Source organism: Mobula hypostoma, chromosome 6 (assembly GCF_963921235.1).
Source record: "Mobula hypostoma chromosome 6, sMobHyp1.1, whole genome shotgun sequence".
Lineage (NCBI taxonomy): Eukaryota > Metazoa > Chordata > Chondrichthyes > Myliobatiformes > Myliobatidae > Mobula > Mobula hypostoma.
Genome location: NC_086102.1, coordinates 106572800 through 106593875, shown reverse-complemented (window position 1 = coordinate 106593875; position 21076 = coordinate 106572800). Strand labels below are relative to the sequence as shown.

General features: G+C 42.3%; 1 protein-coding gene across 1 annotated transcript; it reads right to left on the bottom strand.

Moving 5' to 3' along the window:
- Positions 1 to 5451: 5451 nt before the first annotated feature.
- LOC134348264 (tubulin alpha-1D chain-like) lies at positions 5452 to 18062 on the bottom strand. Its single transcript, XM_063051376.1, has 4 exons — positions 17960 to 18062; positions 13832 to 14054; positions 12318 to 12466; positions 5452 to 6744 (listed from the first exon to the last, which is right to left on the bottom strand). The coding sequence occupies exons 1-4, from the start codon at positions 17960 to 17962 to the stop codon at positions 5770 to 5772; spliced, it is 1350 nt and encodes a 449-aa protein (XP_062907446.1). The 5' UTR covers positions 17963 to 18062; the 3' UTR covers positions 5452 to 5769.
- Between the last annotated feature and the right edge of the window lie 3014 nt (positions 18063 to 21076).

Sequence of the window (21076 nt, the reverse complement as noted above, 5' to 3'; positions counted from 1 at the left end):
AAGCAGGTGGGAACCACATACAACCGGAGTGAGAGGTTGGAGGTATCTGTGAATACACTAGCCAGTTGGCTGGCACAGGTCTTCAGTATTTGGCCAGGTACTCTGTCCGGTTCCCAACCTTTTTTAATGCCATGGACACCTACTATTAACCCAGGGGTCTATGGACCCCAGGTTGGGGACCACTGGGTTAGAACATTAGATATATGTGCAGAATTAGGCTATTCGGCTCATCAAGCCCGCTCCACAATTCGATCATAGCTGATTTATTAATGCTTTCAACCCCATTCTCCTGCCTGCTCCCCATATATTTTGACATCCCTACTAATCAAGAATCAATCAACCTCCGCTTTACATATACACAATGATTTGACCTCCACTGCTGTCTGTGGAAGTGAATTCCAGAGATTCACCACTCTCGCTCTAAAGAAATTCCTCTTCATCCCTGTTCTAATGGGATGTCCTTGTATCCTGAGGCTGTTCCCTCTGGTCCTACACTCTCCCACTATAGGAAACAGCCTCTCCATGTCCACTCTATCAAGGCCTTTCAATATTCAATAGGTTTCAAAGAGATCCTCCCCTCATTCTTCTAAACTTCAGCAAGCACAGTTCCAGAGCCATCAAATGCTCCTCATGCGTTAATCCTTTCATTCCGAGATCATTTTGTAAACCTCCTCTGGACCCTCTCCAATGCCAGCACATCCTTTCTTAGTAACACACATCAAAGTTGCTTGAATTTCCAGCATCTGCAGAATTCCTTGTGTTTACATCCTTTCTTAGATATAGGGCCCACACTGCTCACACTGCTCACAATTCTCCAAATGTGGTCTGACCAACGCACTCAGCATTATATCCTTGCTTTTATATTCTTGTCCTCTTGAAATAAATGCTAAAAATTGCATTTTCCTTCCTTACTACCAACTCAACCTATAAGCTATCCTTTAGGGAATCCTGCACTAGGACCTAAACACAACCAAAATAAGAACCTTATACAACTCTGGCTCATCCAGCCAGTAACCTTGCCTTTCAAACCTAAGATAGTGGCACTAACTCTGTGTAACATATTTATAGTATTTACAAATTTTTGATTATGTTTACAAAATTTACATCTTTAGACTAAAAATGCATAAGTGCTGGATGTACATTCATTTGAAACATTTAGACATAGGAGAAGAATTAGGCCATTTGGCCCATCAAGTCTGCCCTACCATTCAATCATGGCTGATCCTTTTTTTGAGAAGTTTGGATAAGTACATGATTGGGAGAGGAATGAAGGGCTATGGTCCAGGTGCATGTTGATGGGACTGAGCAGAAGAATAGTTCAGCACAGACTAGATGGGCCAAAGGATAACATTGTTATCCTTGCCTATGATGTATACCAGCCTTCATAACTCCTCTTAGTCCAGCAAGTTATTGGTATTGGAGATACAGTGAAATACTTGTCTTGCATACTCTTCATACAGATCAATCCATTACATGCTGCATTGAGGCATTACAATGGAAAACAATAATGCAGAATGAAATGTTACAGTTACTGACAAAGTAGAGTGCTGGGTGTCAGGTTATTGCAATATTCACTTTCCAGGGCCCAAGAGGCTTATTGCTAATCTCAGCTTTCTGACTTGTTTGTGACAAAGTTAAACTTCTAACTAACATTCTTTCATAAACAAGAGAAAATCTGCAGATGCTGGAAATCTAAGCAACACACAGAAAATGCTGGAGGAACTCAGCAGGCCAAGTAGCATCAATGGATAAAGTACAGTAGACTTTTCAGGCCAAGACCCTTTGGAGGGTCAGTTTCTTGTTGTAAACAAGCAAACAGTGAGGTCTTTTAGGCCTATGTTTAATCAACATAAGACAGTGGAGTTATGTTAGTTGGCCTGCATCAAAGCAGACAACACTGGTTAAGTTATTCGCACCATCTTGACAAGAGCTCATGGAATCTTGCAGACCAGGCTGATTTTGTCACTTAGCACATCAATCATGGTCACAGAAATAGTCAATCAATCAATAGCTGGGATATATGTGTACACAGACTCAAGGCCCTCACAGCATTAATTTCAGATGTTTGGGATCTCTGTCCCCAGAGGCTCTTAGACCATCTATGTGAATTACTTTATCCCAGCAAAGGTGTCTGCAAAACATCACCTGCAGATAATATCTGGCAACTAGTAGAGAAACAGTATAAATGTTAGAAAGCATCGGAGATTGCTATGAATGACAAGGACAGGAAGAACAGAGTTCATTCCCCAACCTTCAGCTTCTGTGAGAAATGTTTTGTTATCTGCAACTCTTCGGTATGTTCTTTCAGTTTGTAAGAATCGTACATGTTTGGAAAGCTTTTGTAGTTTATACATCTTTTGTAATATGGAAATATCTTACAAGTTAGAAATCCTTTGAGTTTTAAACGCCAGTTAAGAACTATTTGTCTAAATTTAAATGTATCATTGAAAAATAAAATATTCTTGCTTAAACAACTTAAGTAGCTGGAATTATCTTCTTGCTAGGGAGGGTGGATCTATCACTTAAATAGTGGGTATTCGCAGCTAGGCCTTATCACAGGGTCTAGACAGGGAGGTAAGCTAGTCTTTGAAGAGTAAATTGATACAGCATAACCTCCCTATAGTGAGAGTACCTGTATCAAATAGGGTTTAAAATCTCCTTTTGAGTTTAAGGCTTTGCTGACAGTGAACCTAATTCCATGACATCATAACGAGGTAGACTGAGATCAAGAGCCCATCTTATCATACCAGGATACTAGTTCAATAGTCCTATTACAGTGAGATAGATGTAGTCTTATAGACTGCAATAAACAATTATCTAGGAGGAATAAACTGTGAATATTTCAGGCCGAGTCAAGAGGGTGTAGAAACCAGCACAAGAAGGAGACGGGATGGTGAGGGGAGGAATACAAGATGCAGAGTTCCTCCAGCATTTTGTGTGTGTTCCTCAGGATCAGAATTAATATTACTGGACGTATGTCATGAAATACGTTGTTTTGTTGCGGTACATAAATTTTTTTAAATCTTATTAATTTCAACAATAAATATATATATGCACAAATTAAATAGTGCAAAAAGAGAGCAAATAGCGAGATAGTGATCATGGGTTCATTATCCATTCCAAAATCTAATGGGGGAAGAACTTGAGTGTCTTCAGTCGTTGGTACCTCCTCCTTGATGACATGTCCTGGATGCTGGGGGTCCGACGGATGCCGTCTTCTGGAGGGATCACCTTTGGAAGTTGTCCTTGATGCTGCGACTGGCTGAGTTTATAACTTTCTGCAGTTTTTCCGAAACTGTGCAGTGACCTCAAGTGGCTACTGGAAGTTCTACAGGTCCACAGCCACTTACTTATTTTTATTTAGGGATTCAGCACCAAACAGGCCCTTCTGGCACGAGCCGCACCTCCCAGCAACCCACCTATTTAACCCCAGCCTAATCACTGTACAATTTACAATGACCAATTAACCTACTAACTGGTACACCTATGGACTGTGGAAGGAAACCAGAGGTCCCAGAGGGAACCCACACCTACAGGAAGGACGTACAAAATTCTTACAGACGGTGCCGGATTTGAACTCCAAACGTCAACCCCCCAATCTGTTGTAGCATTGTGCTAACCTGCGATGCCACTATGATGCCCTAACTTCAGAAATTTGGTGGAAATTAAACACAGATGTTGAATTTAACTATTAGTCTACTGAAAAACAGTTCTAAACATTAAGAATGGTGAATTATTTTAAAACAGTTCAAGTTGGAAGCTTTTTGTTAGACACACCATTTCAGGTGTCAGGTCAGCACAAAAGGTCATTGGCTGCAGACCAGGACAAAGAGGCAGGAAAAACTTCATTGTGGACACTACCCACCCAGCAAATTGTCATTTCCAAGTTATTGTAAGGCTATTAAAACAAAAAAACCCACACCATCTCGTTTCTTCCCCCAGGTAGTTTAATCTGATCAGTTAGCCCCTCCCCCACCACTTTTATCGATTACCTCATTCACTGCACTGAACTGTAAACACTTAAGCCACTTTTTAATAATGCTGTTTACATGTACACATATGCTGGTATATGTATTTATGCAGTTTATTCCATATCCATATTTTAAACTCTTTTCATATAATTCTTTACTCTTACACTCACACTACAGCGAATTCCTAATACACGAAACTTATTTTATGAATAAATTTGATCCTTGACCATTTTACACTAATGCTGTGCTCTAGATCAGAGCAGTTCACAGAGATTGTCTCAAGCAGTTCCTCTGTTGAAGTGGGCCCTTTGCAATTACTCCACTCCAATTATATTGCAGGGTAATATTAAGACATTATTCATTGCACTGAAACTTTCCTAAAGAATATAGAACAGTGCAGGTCCTTCCACCTATGAAGTTGTACCAATCCTTTAACCTACTCGAAACCTAGATGTTCTGAATGTATCTGCCTTTACCACAACCCGACAGTGTGCTCCACCCACCCACCCACCGCTATCCATAAAACATCTTTGACATACCCACTATACTTCCCTCCAATCATTTTAAAATTATGCCCCATCATTAGCCATATCCACCCTGGGGAAAAAGGGAGGGAGGGAACGTTGACTCAGACCGTGAGAGGACTGTGTCAGGCATTTTCATGCCTTAAGGCTGGGGGAAAAACGTCTCTGACTACCCACTCAATCTCTGCCTCTTATCATCTTGTACTCATCTATTGGGTCACCTTTCATACTCCTTCACTCTAAAAAGCCCCATCTTGCTCAACCTATCCTCCTAAAGTGGTCACAGACTTCCAATGAGAAAATAAGCTCTTCACCACCACCCTCAGCCTTTCATTTTCAAGTCAGTTTTATATTTCATTTACTTTGGCATGGACAGAATAGACTGTTTTTGTGCTAGGATTGCTCTTTAGTCCAGCCAACATCCTAGTAAATCTCCCTTGCTTCTGAAGCTTCCACATCCTTCCTATAATGAGGCATTTCTATTCTGAGTACACCTGTTCCCAATTTCCTGCCTAATAGCATCATAAATAATCTCAAATATACTTTAGATTAATTACATCAACCAGCTACTGTTAGCTGTGTTGCCTGGCTATGTGGTGGTGTTGGTAGTGAAAATTGAGGGCAACTCCGTCATCATAAATGAACTGCTATCAGCTCAAATATGCATTAAGTTGTTTAGGCCGCCTATACGCAGAGTTCTCACTCTCTTTTCTCAGCACGGGCTTTCAAGTACACATGTATTCCATCGCAGTGGGCCTGGTTGGATGCTTCCACACAAAGTTGTCCAGTGTGTAGTTACTAATATGATTCAGTAAAAACATTTAGTCGTACTACCCTATTGTCGTGCTTGCTCCGCATATATGGAACAATGAACAGTTGGAATAACATTGAATTACCTGCAGTGATATGTTTTTGCATGTGAGATTATTAGATCGAGTAATTCAAATGTCAAGTCATTGAAGTATATGGATTAAATTATAACATTTACATCCACTTTTTATGGTATACAGCTGTATTGTGTTATAGTTAATACATACATGGTTAATAATTTTTTTTGATATACAAACGCTTACTGTTTGTCTACTCAGCTCAAATCTTTTTTATGTATTCTCATAATTGCAACATTCAGCAGAATCAAAAGCAACATTAGCTTAACAGGAAGAGTACAATTTCCACTTGACGGAAAAAAAATACTGGAAATCAATTTTCCCGCCTGGAATGAATCCAATCAGCAAATTATCCTCAATCAATAATTAGGGATGGTTTTTGATTACCTAATATTCTTCCTCTTCACCCTGGTCCTCAATAGTATCTGCACCAACCTCTTCATAATCCTTCTCCAAGGCTGCCATGTCTTCCCGGGCCTCAGAGAACTCCCCCTCCTCCATCCCCTCCCCCACATACCAATGCACAAAGGCGCGCTTGGCATACATCAGGTCAAACTTGTGGTCAAGGCGAGCCCAGGCTTCGGCAATGGCGGTGGTGTTGCTCAGCATACAGACTGCACGCTGCACCTTGGCCAGGTCGCCACCAGGCACCACAGTGGGAGGCTGGTAGTTGATGCCAACCTTGAAACCAGTGGGGCACCAGTCAACAAACTGGATGCTGCGTTTGGTCTTGATGTTAGCAATGGCAACATTGACATCTTTTGGCACCACGTCACCCCGGTAAAGCAGACAACAAGCCATGTACTTGCCATGGCGAGGATCACACTTCACCATCTGGTTCGCTGGCTCAAAGCAGGAACTGGTGATCTCAGCCACAGACAATTGTTCATGGTAAGCCTTCTCAGCTGAGATCACAGGGGCATAGGTAGCCAGAGGGAAGTGGATACGTGGGTATGGGACTAAATTGGTCTGGAACTCTGTTAGATCAACATTCAGGGCACCATCAAAGCGCAAGGATACTGTAATAGAGGACACAATCTGACCAATTAGTCGATTCAGATTGGTGTAAGTTGGGCGCTCTATGTCCAGGTTTCTCCGGCAGATGTCATAGATGGCCTCATTGTCTACCATGAAGGCGCAGTCTGAATGCTCTAGGGTGGTGTGGGTGGTCAGGATAGAGTTGTAGGGTTCAACCACGGCGGTGGAGATCTGAGGAGCTGGGTAGATGGCAAACTCTAACTTGGATTTTTTGCCATAATCCACTGAGAGACGTTCCATCAGTAGAGAGGTGAAACCAGAGCCGGTGCCTCCTCCAAAACTGTGGAAGACTAGGAATCCCTGGAGTCCTGTGCATTGATCAGCCTGTGATGAGAGAGTAGAAAGGGAACATATTATGATGCAGCAAAAAATCATTGATAGAAGGCAGAAAATCTCAATTTTCTCCAGTATCATAGAACACTACAGCATAGAAATAAGCCCTTCAGTCCATCTTGTTCATGCTGAACCCTGCCAAATCCCATCAACCTGCATCTGGACCACAGCCCTCCAAATCCCTCCCATCCATGTACTTATCCAAACCACTCTTAAATGCTGCAATCAAAGACCCATTTATCACTTCCACTAGCAGCTTGTTCCACACTCGCACTATGTTGAGCCAAGTTCTCCCGCAGGTTCCCCTTAAATATATCACCTTTCATCCTTAACCCATGACCGCCAGTTCTAATCTCACCCAACCTCAGGAAAAATTGCTGGTATTAACCTTATCTATACTCCTGATTATTTTGTATACCTCTATCAAATCTCCCCTCATTTTCCTACACTCCAGAGAATAAAGTGCGAAACTACTCAACATTTCCCTGTAACTTAGATCTTCAAGTTCCAGCAACATCATTGTAAATTTTGTAGGTAGGTGACCAGAACTGCATACAATACTCCAAATTTGGTCTCACCAACATCCTTTACAACTTGAACGTAACATCTCAATTCTTTCTAATGGTTGAAAGCTTTCTTTGTTGAATTTCACAGCAACACACCACAGCAAATTCCTAATACATAGAAACATAGAAAATAGGTGCAGGAGTAGGCCCTTCGGCCCTTCGAGCCTGCACCGCCATTTATTATGATCATGGCTGATCATCCAACTCAGAACCCTGCACCAGCCTTCCCTCCATACCCTCTGATCCCTTTAGCCACAAGGGCCATATCTAACTCCCTCCTAAACATAGCCAATGAACTGGCCTCAACTGTTTGCTGTGGCAGAGAATTCCACAGATTCACCACTCTCTGTGTGAAGAAGTTTTTCCTAATCTCAGTCCTAAAAGGCTTCCCCTTTATCCTCAAACTGTGACCCCTCGTTCTGGACTTCCCCAACATTGGGAACAATCTTCCTGCATCTAGCCTGTCCAATCCCTTTAGGATTTTATACGTTTCAATCAGATCCCCCCTCAATCTTCTAAATTCCAACGAGTACAAGCCCAGTTCATCCAGTCTTTCTTCATATGAAAGTCCTACCATCCCAGGAATCAATCTGGTGAACCTTCTTTGTACTCCCTCTAAGGCAAGGATGTCTTTCCTCAGATTAGGGGACCAAAACTGCACACAATACTCCAGGTGTGGTCTCACCAAGGCCTTGTACAACTGCAGCAGTACCTCCCTGCTCCTGTACTCGAATCCTCTCGCTATAAACGCCAGCATACCATTCGCCTTTTTCACCGCCTGCTGTACCTGCATGCCCACTTTCAATGACTGGTGTATAATGACACCCAGGTCTCGTTGCACCTCCCCTTTTCCTAATCGGCCACCATTCAGATAATAATCTGTTTTCCTATTTTTGCCACCAAAGTGGATAACTTCACATTTATCCACATTAAATTGCATCTGCCATGAATTTGCCCACTCACCCAACCTATCCAAGTCACCCTGCATCCTCTTAGCATCCTCCTCACAGCTAACACTGCCGCCCAGCTTCGTGTCATCCGCAAATTTGGAGATGCTGCATTTAATTCCCTCATCTAAGTCATTAATATATATTGTAAACAACTGGGGTCCCAGCACTGAGCCTTGCGGTACCCCACTAGTCACTGCCTGCCATTCTGAAAAGGTCCCATTTATTCCCACTCTTTGCTTCCTGTCTGCTAACCAATTCTCTATCCACATCAATACCTTACCCCCAATACCGTGAGCTTTAAGTTTGCACACTAATCTCCTGTGTGGGACCTTGCCTTTTGAAAATCCAACTATACCACATCCACTGGTTCTCCCCTATCCACTCTATTAGTTACATCCTCAAAATATTCGATGAGATTCGTCAGACATGATTTTCCTTTCACAAATCCATGCTGACTTTGTCCGATGATTTCAGCGCTTTCCAAATGTGCTGTTATCACATCTTTGATAACTGACTCCAGCAGTTTCCCCACCATCGACGTTAGGCTAACCGGTCTATAATTCCCCGGTTTCTCTCTCCCTCCTTTTTTAAAAAGCGGGGTTACATTAGCCACCCTCCAATCCTCAGGAACTAGTCCAGAATCTAACGAGTTTTGAAAAATTATCACTAATGCCTCCACTATTTCTTGGGCTACTTCCTTAAGCACTCTGGGATGCAGACCATCTGGCCCTGGGGATTTATCTGCCTTCAATCCCTTCAATTTACCTAACACCACTTCCCTACTAACATGTATTTCGCTCAGTTCCTCCATCTCACTGGACCCTCTGTCCCCTACTATTTCTGGAAGATTATTTATGTCCTCCTTAGTGAAGCCAGAACCAAAGTAATAATTCAATTGGTCTGCCATGTTCTTGCTCCCCATAATCAATTCACCTGTTTCTGTCTGTAGAGGACCTACATTTGTCTTTACCAGTCTTTTCCTTTTTACATATCTATAAAAGCTTTCACAGTCAGTTTTGATGTTCCCTGCCAGTTTTCTCTCATAATCTTTTTTCCCCTTCCTTTTGTCCTCCTCTGCTGAACTCTGAATTTCTCCCAGTCCTCAGGTGAGCCACTTTTTCTGGCTAATTTGTATGCTTCTTCTTTGGAATTGATACTATCCCTAATTTCTCTTGTCAGCCACGGGTGCACTACCTTCCTTGATTTATTCTTTTGCCAAACTGGGATGAGCAATTGTTGTAGTTCGTCCATGCAATCTTTAAATGCTTGCCATTGCATATCCACCGTCAATCCTTTAAGTGTCATTTGCCAGTCTATCTTAGCTAATTCACGTCTCATACCTTCAAAGTTACCCCTCTTTAAGTTCAGAACCTTTGTTTCTGAATTAACTATGTCACTCTCCATCTTAATGAAGAATTCCACCATATTATGGTCACTCTTACCTAAGGGGCCTCTCACGACAAGATTGCTAATTAACCCTTCCTCATTGCTCAAAACCCAGTCTAGAATAGCCTGCTCTCTAGTTGGTTCGACATGTTGGTTCAAAAAACCATCCCGCATACATTCCAAGAAATCCTCTTCCTCAGCACCTTTACCAATTTGGTTCACCCAATCTACATGTAGATTGAAGTCACCCATTATAACTGCTGTTCCTTTATTGCACACATTTCTAATTTCCTGTTTAATACCATCTCCGACCTCACTACTGCTGTTAGGTGGCCTGTACACAACTCCCACCAGCGTTTTCTGCCCCTTAGTGTTATGCAGCTCTATCCATATCGATTCCACATCTTCCCGGCTTATGTCCTTCCTTTCTATTGCGTTAATCTCATCTTTAACCAGCAACGCCACCCCACCTCCTTTCATGTCTATCCCTCCTGAATATTGAATATCCCTGAACGTTGAGCTCCCATCCTTGGTCACCCTGGAGCCATGTCTCTGTGATCCCAACTATATCATAATCATTAATAACAATCTGCACTTTCAATTCATCCACCTTGTTACAAATGCTCCTTGCATTGACACACAAAGCCTTCAGGCGCTCTTTTACAACTCTCTTAGCCCTTATACAATTATGTTGAAAAGTGGCCCTTTTTGATGCTTGCCCTGGATTTGTCGGCCTGCCACTTTTACTTTTCACCTTACTATTTTTTGCTTCTACCCTCACTTTACACCCCTCTGTCTCTCTGCATGTATATGTAAATCTAAATGTATATGGCAAATAAAATTAATCCTTAGTCCAACTCCTGTGAATACTTTGATTTATGAAGGCCAATGTGCCAATAGCTCTCTTTAAGATCCTATCTACCTGTAATGCCTCTTTCAAGGAATTATGGATCCATGTTCACCGGTCCTTCTGTTCTACCACACACTGTGCCCTACCACTCCCTGTGTAAGTTCTACCCTGGTTTGTCCTCCTAAAGTGCAGCACCTCAGATATTAAATTCCATCTGCCATTTTTCAGACAACCTTTCAATTATCTAACCAAAATTAAACCCTGACTAAATGAGTTACTACTTGGGGAACAATCAATAAAGCATACACTAATTCCTTGTCAGCCTTAACTTTTGTAATGAGCTTCCTTGGACTTCATATTTCACTGAGCTACTTCCCTTGCCATAGATGGCTGTGAAGGACAAGTCAAGGGGTATATTTAACATAGACATTGATAGGTTCTTTATTAGTATCTATTATTATTAAGGACTTCCATTAGTAATTAGTCAAAGGTTATGGAGAGAGGTCAAGGGAATAGGGTTGAGAGGAATAACAAATCAGCCATGATGGAATGGCAGAGCAGACTCAATGAACTGAATGGCCTAATTCCACTCCTATGTCTTAGGGTCTTCACAATCTGAATATTATAATTCATGAGTTTAATTGTCCCAGATGGCTTCAAATGCTATTGGAATTTTACAGTCATCCTGTCAGTTGCTGTCAAATATAACACTATAAAATAACTTCTGTTCTCTAATTTACCAAGGCCAAAGCCCTGGGTCTGCGAGTCCACACCAGGGAATTTTGCTGCTTGCGTTGTGTTGAACATGCTTTGATGTACATGTGAAGACCAGTGGCCACCCATTTTAATTCTACTTCCCATTCCAACATGTTGGTCCATAGCCTTCACTACTGTCACAACCAGACTACTCTCAGGTTGGAGGATCAACACTTCATATTTGGTCTGGGTGGCCTCCAACCAGACAGCATGAACATTGATTTTTCTTACTTATGGTAATTTCTCCCCACCCCCCTGCTCTCTTTTTTCATTTCCCCTTTCTGGCTTCCCTCTCACCTGCCCATTACCTCCTTCTGTACCCGTCCTCCTTCCCTTCTCTCCCATCAGATTCCTCCTTCATCAGCCTTACCTTTTCCACCCACCCCCACCCAGCTTCTTGCTTCATTTGCCTATCCTCCCCACCTTATTCTTTCTTTCCCCTTCCTTTCCAGTCCTGAAGAAGAGTCTCAGCCTGAAATGTCAAATGTTTATTTCTCTCCATAGATGCTGCCTGACCTGCTGAGTTCCTCCAGCATTTTGCACGTATTAATCTAAATTTAAATAATTAGCAGAATGAGCATTGGAATCTCATTCTTTATGGCCACTTTAATGCTCTACTAATCTATTAAAAGTTTATATTTTCTTCGAGCTCCTATCCTGGACCATTGTAATTTTGTGTATTTTTAGGTGCCAATTCAATGATCCACACCTTCAAACCACCGAAGACAGGGGTACCTTAAGAGCTGTGGACAGATGTTTACCAGCAGCTAGTTTGGAAACTATAAGAAGGCATTTCACTTGTGACTTAACGAGCATCAAGGAGATGTGATCTTTTAGTTATCCACTCCCTGTTCAGGATTGAAACACAGGTTTTCGGATGTGAAGGGAAAATCGCTGAAGCCGTCATCATAGCCGAATGCACCATCAGGTCCTCTAATAAAATATATGAAAATAGATCATACATGAGTAATGTGCTAATGATTATATTCCATTAAACGAATGAACAAGTTACTGTTAGCTCCCCTTGTTCTATAGATTGTAATGCAAAAATCCTACCAGCTTACGGAGTTTGTCAAGGACCAAGTCGATCAGCTCCTTGCCAGTGGTATAGTGTCCACGGGCATAATTGTTTGCAGCATCCTCCTTCCCACAGATGAGCTGCTCAGGATGGAATAGCTGCCGATAGGTACCACTGCGAACCTCATCTAGAATGTAGAATTAGATTCCAGATTCACTATTGCTTAATGTCATTTCCAGTACACAAGTGTAAAAGAGAATAAAATAATTATTACTGTGGATCTGATGCAGCACAAAAAAAAAACACAATATGATAAAGAAAACAATAAATATAAATACATAAGATAGTTGTAGTCTGTATTAAAGATAGTGATGAATGAACATTTAGGATGAGATTTAAAATTTGGCTGAGTGGTGTAATAACAACAGCCTCTCACTCAATGTAAATAAGAGGGAAACCGGAGGTCTACAAGCCAGTAATTATCAGAGGAAGAAAGTCAGTAACTTTAAATTCCTGCGTGTCACAATCTCAGAAGACCTGTTCAGGACCATCATATAAATATAATCGCAAAGAAAGCACGACAGCGCCTCCACTTCCTCAGGAGTCTGTGTTGATTTGGCATGTCATCAAAAACCTTGGCAAACTTCTATAGATGTGAGGTGGAATGTGTGCTGACTGGCTGCATTACGGCTTGGTACGGCAACACCAATGCCTTTGAGTGGAAAATCTTACAAAAGATAGTGGATTCAGTCCAGTACATCAAAAGTAAAGCACTCCCAACCGTTGAACATGTCTATATGAGACGTTGCTGTAGGAAAGTAACATCCATTATCAAAGATCCTCACCACCCAGGCCATGCTCTTTTCTTGCTGCTGCCATCAGATAGAAGGTACAAGTGCCTCAGGACTTGCACCACCAGATTCAAGAACAGTTACTACCCCTCAACCATCATGCTCTTGAACAAAAGGAGATATCTACACATTTAAAGTTTTATTTTAATCTTGTTATTTCATGCTCGATATTTATTGCTATTTACTTATATCTGCATTTGTAATTTGTTGTCCATTGATCCGGTTTACAGTTATTGTTCTATAGATTTGAAAAGTATACCCACAGAAAAAGAATCTCACGGTTGTATGTGTTGACATGAATGTACTAATAATAAACTTTACTTTGACTTTTAGTTTATATACATACATTGATTATACATAACAAAGTAATGTTAGATACAGGAGTGCATGTACATAAACTGACTGACAGGAAATGATTAAGTAGTGGTGGTGGTAAGCGTGGAGGGGTGGGCTAGTGATCCTGGTGTGAATGCTACTTAGCCTCCTGCCCGATGAGAGTGGGACATGAGCAGGGTGGATGGGATTCTTCAAGATATTGCTGGCATTTTTCTCACACTTTTCTATATAGAAAGAAGGGCAGCAAGTCTTCCTTTTGTTCTTCCACAACACACACAATTAGCAACAATATGGTGAAATGCTGTTTGAATTTTATTAAGAGGCTCCATAAACAGAGTTAAATGTTTTTCTCTTGCAGGGCTTACCAACCACAGTTGGTTCTAGATCAACGAAGACAGCTCGTGGAACGTGCTTCCCTGCTCCAGTCTCCCTGAAGAAGGTGTTGAAGGAGTCATCTCCACCTCCAATGGTCTTGTCACTAGGCATCTGTCCATCTGGCTGGATGCCGTGCTCCAAGCAGTACAGCTCCCAGCAGGCATTGCCCATCTGGACACCAGCCTGGCCAACATGGATGGAGATACATTCACGCTGTAGGGAAAAGAAAATGATTAGTACAAAACACAACTTGGAAAGCCATAACTTTAGACATTACAAGAGCAGCATGTCATACTATTTGTTCCTTATTAAGCACATACAACTTCACTCCCCTCAACACTAAGGTCTCAAATGATTCCACAATCTATGGATTCACTTTTAAGGGCTCTGCAACTCCTGTTCTCAAAATTATTTATTACTCATCTGTTGCTATTATTTTGTTTTTCTGTTTCTATTTACACAATTTGTTGTCTTTTGCACATTGGTTGGTTGTCCATCTTTGTGTGTAGTTTTTATTGATTCTATTGTACTTCTTTGTATTTATTGTGAATACCCATAAAAAAATGAATCTCAGAGTAGTATATGGTGACATATGTGTAATTTGGTTATAAATTTACTTGAACTTTGAGGAAGAGCAAGGTAAAACAATAACAGTAAACAGAATAGTGTTACAATTACAGAGTAAGTGCTGTCCAGTTAGACAATAAGGTGCAAGGTCATAATGAGGTAGATTGTAACATCAAGACTCACTTTTCATACTAGGGAACTATTGCGTGGTAGCAGATAGCCTTGACCCTGGTGGTACTTGCTTTCAGGCTTTTGTATGTTCTGCCCTATGAAGGAAGGGAGAAGAGAGAATGTCCATGGGTAGGTGGGATTTTTGGTTATGTTGGCTGCTTTACTGAGGCAGTGAGAAGTGTAGACAGAGACCACGGAGGGTAAGCTGGCTTCTGTGATGTGAGTTATGTCTATGACTCTCTGCATGGTCTCTTGTGGTCACGGGATAGAGAGAATGCAATGCAATTAACAGATAAAATGCAGGAGACATGATGAGGTGCAGTAGCTCGGGAGATCAAGAGTCAGGCACATGGGGCCTAGAAAAATAGAGAGCTATGTGCTAGGGAAATTCTAGGCAGTCTCTGGAGTAGATTACATGGTCGGCACAACATTGAGGGCTAAAGGGCCTACAATGTGCTGTAAATTTCAATATTCTATGTTCTAAGAGTTCAGGTATTTACTGTTAGCATATGAGAGGTCTGTTCAAAAGTCTGAGAACAGTGGGACAGAAGCTATCCTTGAGTCTGGTGGTTCATGCTCTGATTCTCTGTTCAGTTCAACAGGTGAGGGAAGAAAATAAAATGACTGTTTTAGGAGAGGGCCTTGGTTATGCTGGCTGATTTCCCAAGGCAGTAGGAAGTTGAGGTAGAGTCCATGAAGCCAGGTTTGGTGTGATGACTGGGCTGTGTTCTCAGCTCTGAAATTTCTTGTGGTCATGGGCAGATTGTGTGAGAATTTGATAAGCGGTACGTGATTATGACAAGGTTTACCCAAGGTAAACAAAGAAAATCTGTAACTTGAGATTTTTTTAGATGCTAGAAATCCAGAGCAACACAGAGTGGAATAAGCAGTCAATGTTTTGGGCTGAGAGCCTTCATGGGGACTGGAAAGGAAGGGGGTAGCATCTATCTCCATTGGCAGATGGTGCAAGAACTAGGGGACACAGGTTTTTGAACAAGAGGTACAAATGAAATGTGAAAAGGGAGTTTCTGCGTACTCCCTTTGACTGTGTTGGTTTTCTTCAGGTTCAAAAACATATGGGTTAGTAGGTTAATTGGTCACATGGTTGAAAATGGGCAGCAGGGACTCATTGAGGTGTGGTGTTTCCATACTACAATGTGATGCAGTCAATAGAGTCAATCCCTTGAGTAGGGAGTATTGCCATGAGTATAGATTGTGCAAGATGACATAGGTAAGTGAGTGCATCCGCCCATCCCCCCTCGCTCTCACACACGTAATAGGTTTTCAGTCCAACACCGGAAACCACTGATCTTTAGCCAATTTAAACTGAGCCAGATTAGAAAGATTAAGGCGCTTTGTGGCTGAGGTCAAGACACAAACCAGTTTTCAGCTCACTACTTCGTGAGGTTATACTCACCTCAAGGCTGAACTGACTCTGCAGCTGTGGCAGGCAGCCATTGGCATTTGCCTCACTGAACTGGCTCCGTGGCCGTAGACTCACTTTCTGGTACGTTACGGTCCATGTTCTGTGTATTATTTGTTTACTTTTCCATGTTTGTACCATTTGTTCTTTTTTCGTACATTGGATATTTGACACTCTTTGTAGTGTGGAGTTTCTCATGGTTTCTATTGTGTTTCTTTGTTTTATTGCTGCCTGTGAGAACTTTGAAATAGTTATGAATAATAGTGCTCTGGGAACACACTCTCAGAGTAGAATTGCAGCATTTCACAAACTGAATGCTAGAATGGCTCAACGTTCTTATCAGACATCCAGACCTGCTTGTCCCAAAACTATTTGGTCCCATCACAAATATGCAGACTCCACAAAAGTAAACAGATTTATTTGCAAAGGATAAATATGTGCCAGTAAAATTACTGAAAGGTGCAATGCACAGAGCAATGGAGGAGCTCAATGGTCCAAGCCGAACCCATGGAGAAAAATGAACCGACATTTCCCGTCTTCTGAGATGTCAACTGTTCAATTCCCTCCACAGACGATGCTTGACCCAGAGTATTCCAGCATCTGTATTCTTTAAATATATTAGAATTAGGTTTAATATCATTGGCATATATCATGAAATTTGTTGGATTGCGGCAGTACAATGCCATACATAATAAGAAAAAAAATGAGGAAGCCCTCCATTGATCGACCATGGATATTGAGCCCTAGCTGTCTATATGATACACAAGCCAGGGCAATACGATACAGAGGGCAAGCTGTTGCCCTGCAGCAGGCTCCCCTCTCCACACAGCTGATAAATCCAAAGGAACAGCAGAGACCAATACAGTTTGGCACCGGCAGCGTCACAAGAGTTTCCAGTCAGCTTTGAACTGCCTTAGGGAGTCCACCTCTAGATTTTACCTTTGGGTTTACTCCTGAAGCCTTTGGCATGACTGAGTATAGCCACAAGGCAACACAGGTTGGAGATGTGAGTTTTCCTTCTCCTAACCACAGCTGACAAGCCCCATTTGCCCAAAGTGACAAGTCTAAGACACCAGTTATCCACCTTTGCCTTTTCCTGTCAATAAAAACAGTTCCACCAGGCTCAGAGGCTAATCTTCATGTGAAGGCCAGGAGCTGGACTTGGTTGTCAGAAACTATCTGAGACACACCACACTGAGAGCACTTAATAGGTTGTGGGAGCTTGTCCCCCCACTACCTCCCCCAGTTATAATAACCAAGAAAAAATATAAATTACAAAAAGTATATATAAAAAGAGACAAATGCTTGGAAGAAGATGACCATGCTAGCAGTGTATCCTTAAATTCTGCATAGTCCACAGATCAGATAATACCGCTCACTTGAGAATTCCAACAGTAAAAAGTTTACAAGATGGACTCTTGCCGTCATAAAAAAGCCCGAACCCTGTAGATTACACTTTCATTACACTTTACCAGTGCACTGTGTAATGAACTAATCAGCATGAACAGCTCTTCACTGCACGTCCGTAGATGCGACAATAAAATAAATAAAATCCAATTTATGCAGCGATCGCACGAACTCAAAACACGCATGCGCACAGACCAATTTGCTACGACACAGCGGAGTCGGGCGGTATATTTCGCACATGCGCCTGCGTGATCGTGGCTGTTGTCAGTCAAGGCGGGAGAGAAATTCCTGCCACAATAACCACCTCCAATATAGATTAAATTCCGTGCTCCGAGAGAGAATGGGACTCGCCCGACCCACCGCCGGAACAACTGGCGAACAAACTCAACGCCGACTGCTGCGTCCCGGGCGCGAGAAGCCGGAGTTTGTGAGGAAAATGCAGAGGCGGCGCTCCAGATGAAACGTCGAGCACTCGGCGACCCCGTACTGATCATTACCGCGGTTCTAGGGAGGAAAAATGCAATCTTTGGAAAGGAAAAATAACACAAACCATCTTCGCCTTCGCCCCCGTCCGTCACCCACGAGTCGTCGGAAGTCAACTACCAAGTGCTCATGCGCAACCGCGCCTCTGCGCCTGTACGTAACACGTACGTTACCGCAACGGACGGAAGTCGAAAGCGTGCGCGGGCGTCGCGTAATACCACCCGGAGCCGATCACAGTGACGTCGAAAGCCATTCCGCCCATCACCTCTGTACGCGCTCAAAGCAGTAGTCAAATTCGGTGAGACATCGTACAGGGAAAAACCTGCGTACAGATATCAAAAGGCGAGGAACACCAGAGGAATTCAGCAGGTCAGGTAGCATCTGTGAGGGCGAATATTGGGCCGATGCTCTTCATCTAGCACATAGGTACGGACAACACATCGAATATAAATGGTACGAGACTGTGAAGATTTAAAAAAAGGAATGTGTAAAACAAGGCATTATTGCAAAAATAAACAAGCCGCGAGGTCACACTGCAACTCGATAAAACTGGTTAGACCACTCTTAGAATATTGTGTTCAATTCTGGTCGTCTCATTATAGGGAGGATGTGGACGTTTTACAGAGGGTTTAAAGGGGATTTACCAGGCTACTGCCTAGCTGGGAGAGCATATCTTACGACGAAAGGTTGAGCCAACTAAGGCTTTTCTCTTTGGAGTGAAGGAATATGAGAGGTCTACAAAATGTTCTGAGGCAGTCAGAATCTTTTTCCTAGGGCTATATTTTAAGGTGAATGGAGGAAAGTATATGGAGGGGATGTCAGAGGTAGGTGTTTTTACAAAGTGGTGGGTGTGTGGAACATGGTGCCAGATGGTAGTGATAGGGACAGATACATAAGAGACATAGATAGGCTATCACCTGCAGTCCGGAGCACAGGGGGTCGGAGTTTGTGAGGGAAATGCAGAGGCAGAGTTCAAAATGTAATAGCTCTCAGTGACCTCTTCACAGAGGGGAAGAAGCTCTCCCTAAAATGTAGAGTATGCATCTTCAGGCTCCTGTCTGTACCTCCTCCCTAATGATACCAATGAGAAAAGGGAATGTCTTGGATCGTGAAGGGCCTTAATGATAGATGCTATTTTCTTGAGGCCCCGCCTGTCGAAGATGCCCTCAATGGTGGGGATGCTTGTGCCCATGATGGAGCTGGCTGACCTACAACCCTCTGCAGCCTCCTTCAGTCCTGTGTATTGGGGTCTCCTGTCCAGGCTGTGATCCAGCCAGTCAGAATGCTCTCCACTGCACATCCGTAGAAATTTGTTAGAGCTTTTGTTAACATACCAATTCTCCTCAAATTCCAAATCAAAATTAAGATTTATTCATCACATGTAGATCAAAACATGCAGTGAAGTGTATCATTTGTGTTAACAATTAACACACCCAAGGAAGTCCTGGGGGTAGCCCACAAGGGTCACTACATATTTTGTTGCCTACGCAGCATGTCTCACACATACAGCGAGGCCTCCAACCCTAGGACAGACCTCCTCTGAGGCTCCAGTCGTTGGCCCTACACTCTCAGACTTGCAGACATAATAGCAATATTAAGTGAACTGAGAAAATAATTTTAACATGATAGAATAAAGTAGTCTGTCTAAAGGAAATAATTACTTTGTTCAGGGGAAATTGCTGAAGTCTACAATTCTTGCCCCATTAGGAAGCACTGATGTTATTAATAGATCTGGTTTTTGTTTATGTGCTACTGAAAGAAATGTGAATTTTCAAGTGAATATAATTGTTTATGAAAACATGTTTTTGGAAATAGCAGGATTGTTCAGAGATATCGGTATTCAGTTAAGTTGAATGCAGTGTGTTCTCTTTTAAAGAAATCTCTATTGTCATTAACTCCAACATCAGTCTCAGTCCCATCAAAACCAATGCAAAGACAAGCACATCTCTATATAGACGTGGGCTACTGGTTTAGTTACCCATTGCCGTTACTTGTAATTATTGAACAATTTAAAACTTCTGCTGAAGTCTAGCTGCTGCTGTGCCTTCTTCGTGATTGCACCCATATGTTGAGCCCAGGATAGACCTAGGTATTGGGGATCTTTGACAATATTCCCATCCACTAATCTGAGATATTTATCTAGAGCGCTATCCATACAGTGCCCTTAGCATTGTCAAGAATCCCTCCCATCTATCCCATAATCTCTTTAACTATCCTACCATCAGACAGGAGGTCCTGTGGCATTAGGACAAGGAGTGTTTGGATGGTAAACAGCTTCTTCCCCTGGGCTGTGAAACTACTGGACTCCCTGCCAGCACCCATGTCTCATCACTTACGAAGCACCAATAGTGTTATATTTTTACTTATTAACTTGTGTCGTAAATGTATCTTATTCTAAAGGTCAATCTTCTGGAATATATTTTACTATTTGTTAATTTATTTGTGGTAATATTACTTTTTGTGGTGTGTGTCGTGCACCTTAGTCCAAAAGAACACTGTTTCGTTTGCTGGTATACATCTATATGTACAGTTGAATGACAATAAACTTGAACAAGAGACTAAAGGTTGTAGGCCTGAGGTTTGTGAGATTGAAAGTCCACGGCCAAGGACTAGAGGCCCAGAGGCAGCCTGTCCTGGGGTTAGAGGCCTGTGTGTGGGTAGAAAGGGGCTTTTTCTGTTGTTGTTGTTTTTGTTCTATTGTGTTGAACATTGTGGACATGCTATGTTGGCGCTGGAATGTGTGGTGATACTTGTGGGCCGCCCCTGCACATCCTTGTTGGTTGTTCACACCAATGGCGCAATTCACTGTGTGTTTCCATGTGTATTTTCCTTCTTGGGACAGTACCTCCTGTAGATGTTGTCAATGGTGCAGGGAGATGTGCCTGTGATTGGCCAGGCTGAATCAGAAGCAAGCTTGATATCACTGACATTTGTTGTGTTGTAGCAGCCGTACAGTGTCGAGAGTCCATTACTCTGTATCCTCTTGCATTCCTATGCATTGCAATTGCCGTAGCAGACCACAAAGCACCCAGTCAGAGCAAAGCAGATAGTAACTCTTTCTCACTCTCTACCAGAGCACTGCAAATTCATTCTTGCAGACAATTATCTAGCTCCTCTTTCAGCTTTACAATACAATTTGAATTAAAAGTACAAAATACAGGCCAGGCAACACTATTCGAGAGAG

Bases quoted from the DNA above. Each gene is read 5' to 3' on its own strand.
- LOC134348264 (XM_063051376.1), bottom strand. The intron at 12,467-13,831 runs GTAAGCCCTGCA...TCTACATTCTAG, and splicing joins TCTAGAACCAACTGTGGTTG to ATGAGGTTCGCAGTGGTACC. The intron at 6,745-12,317 runs GTAGGATTTTTG...CTCTCATCACAG, and splicing joins TTGACAAACTCCGTAAGCTG to GCTGATCAATGCACAGGACT.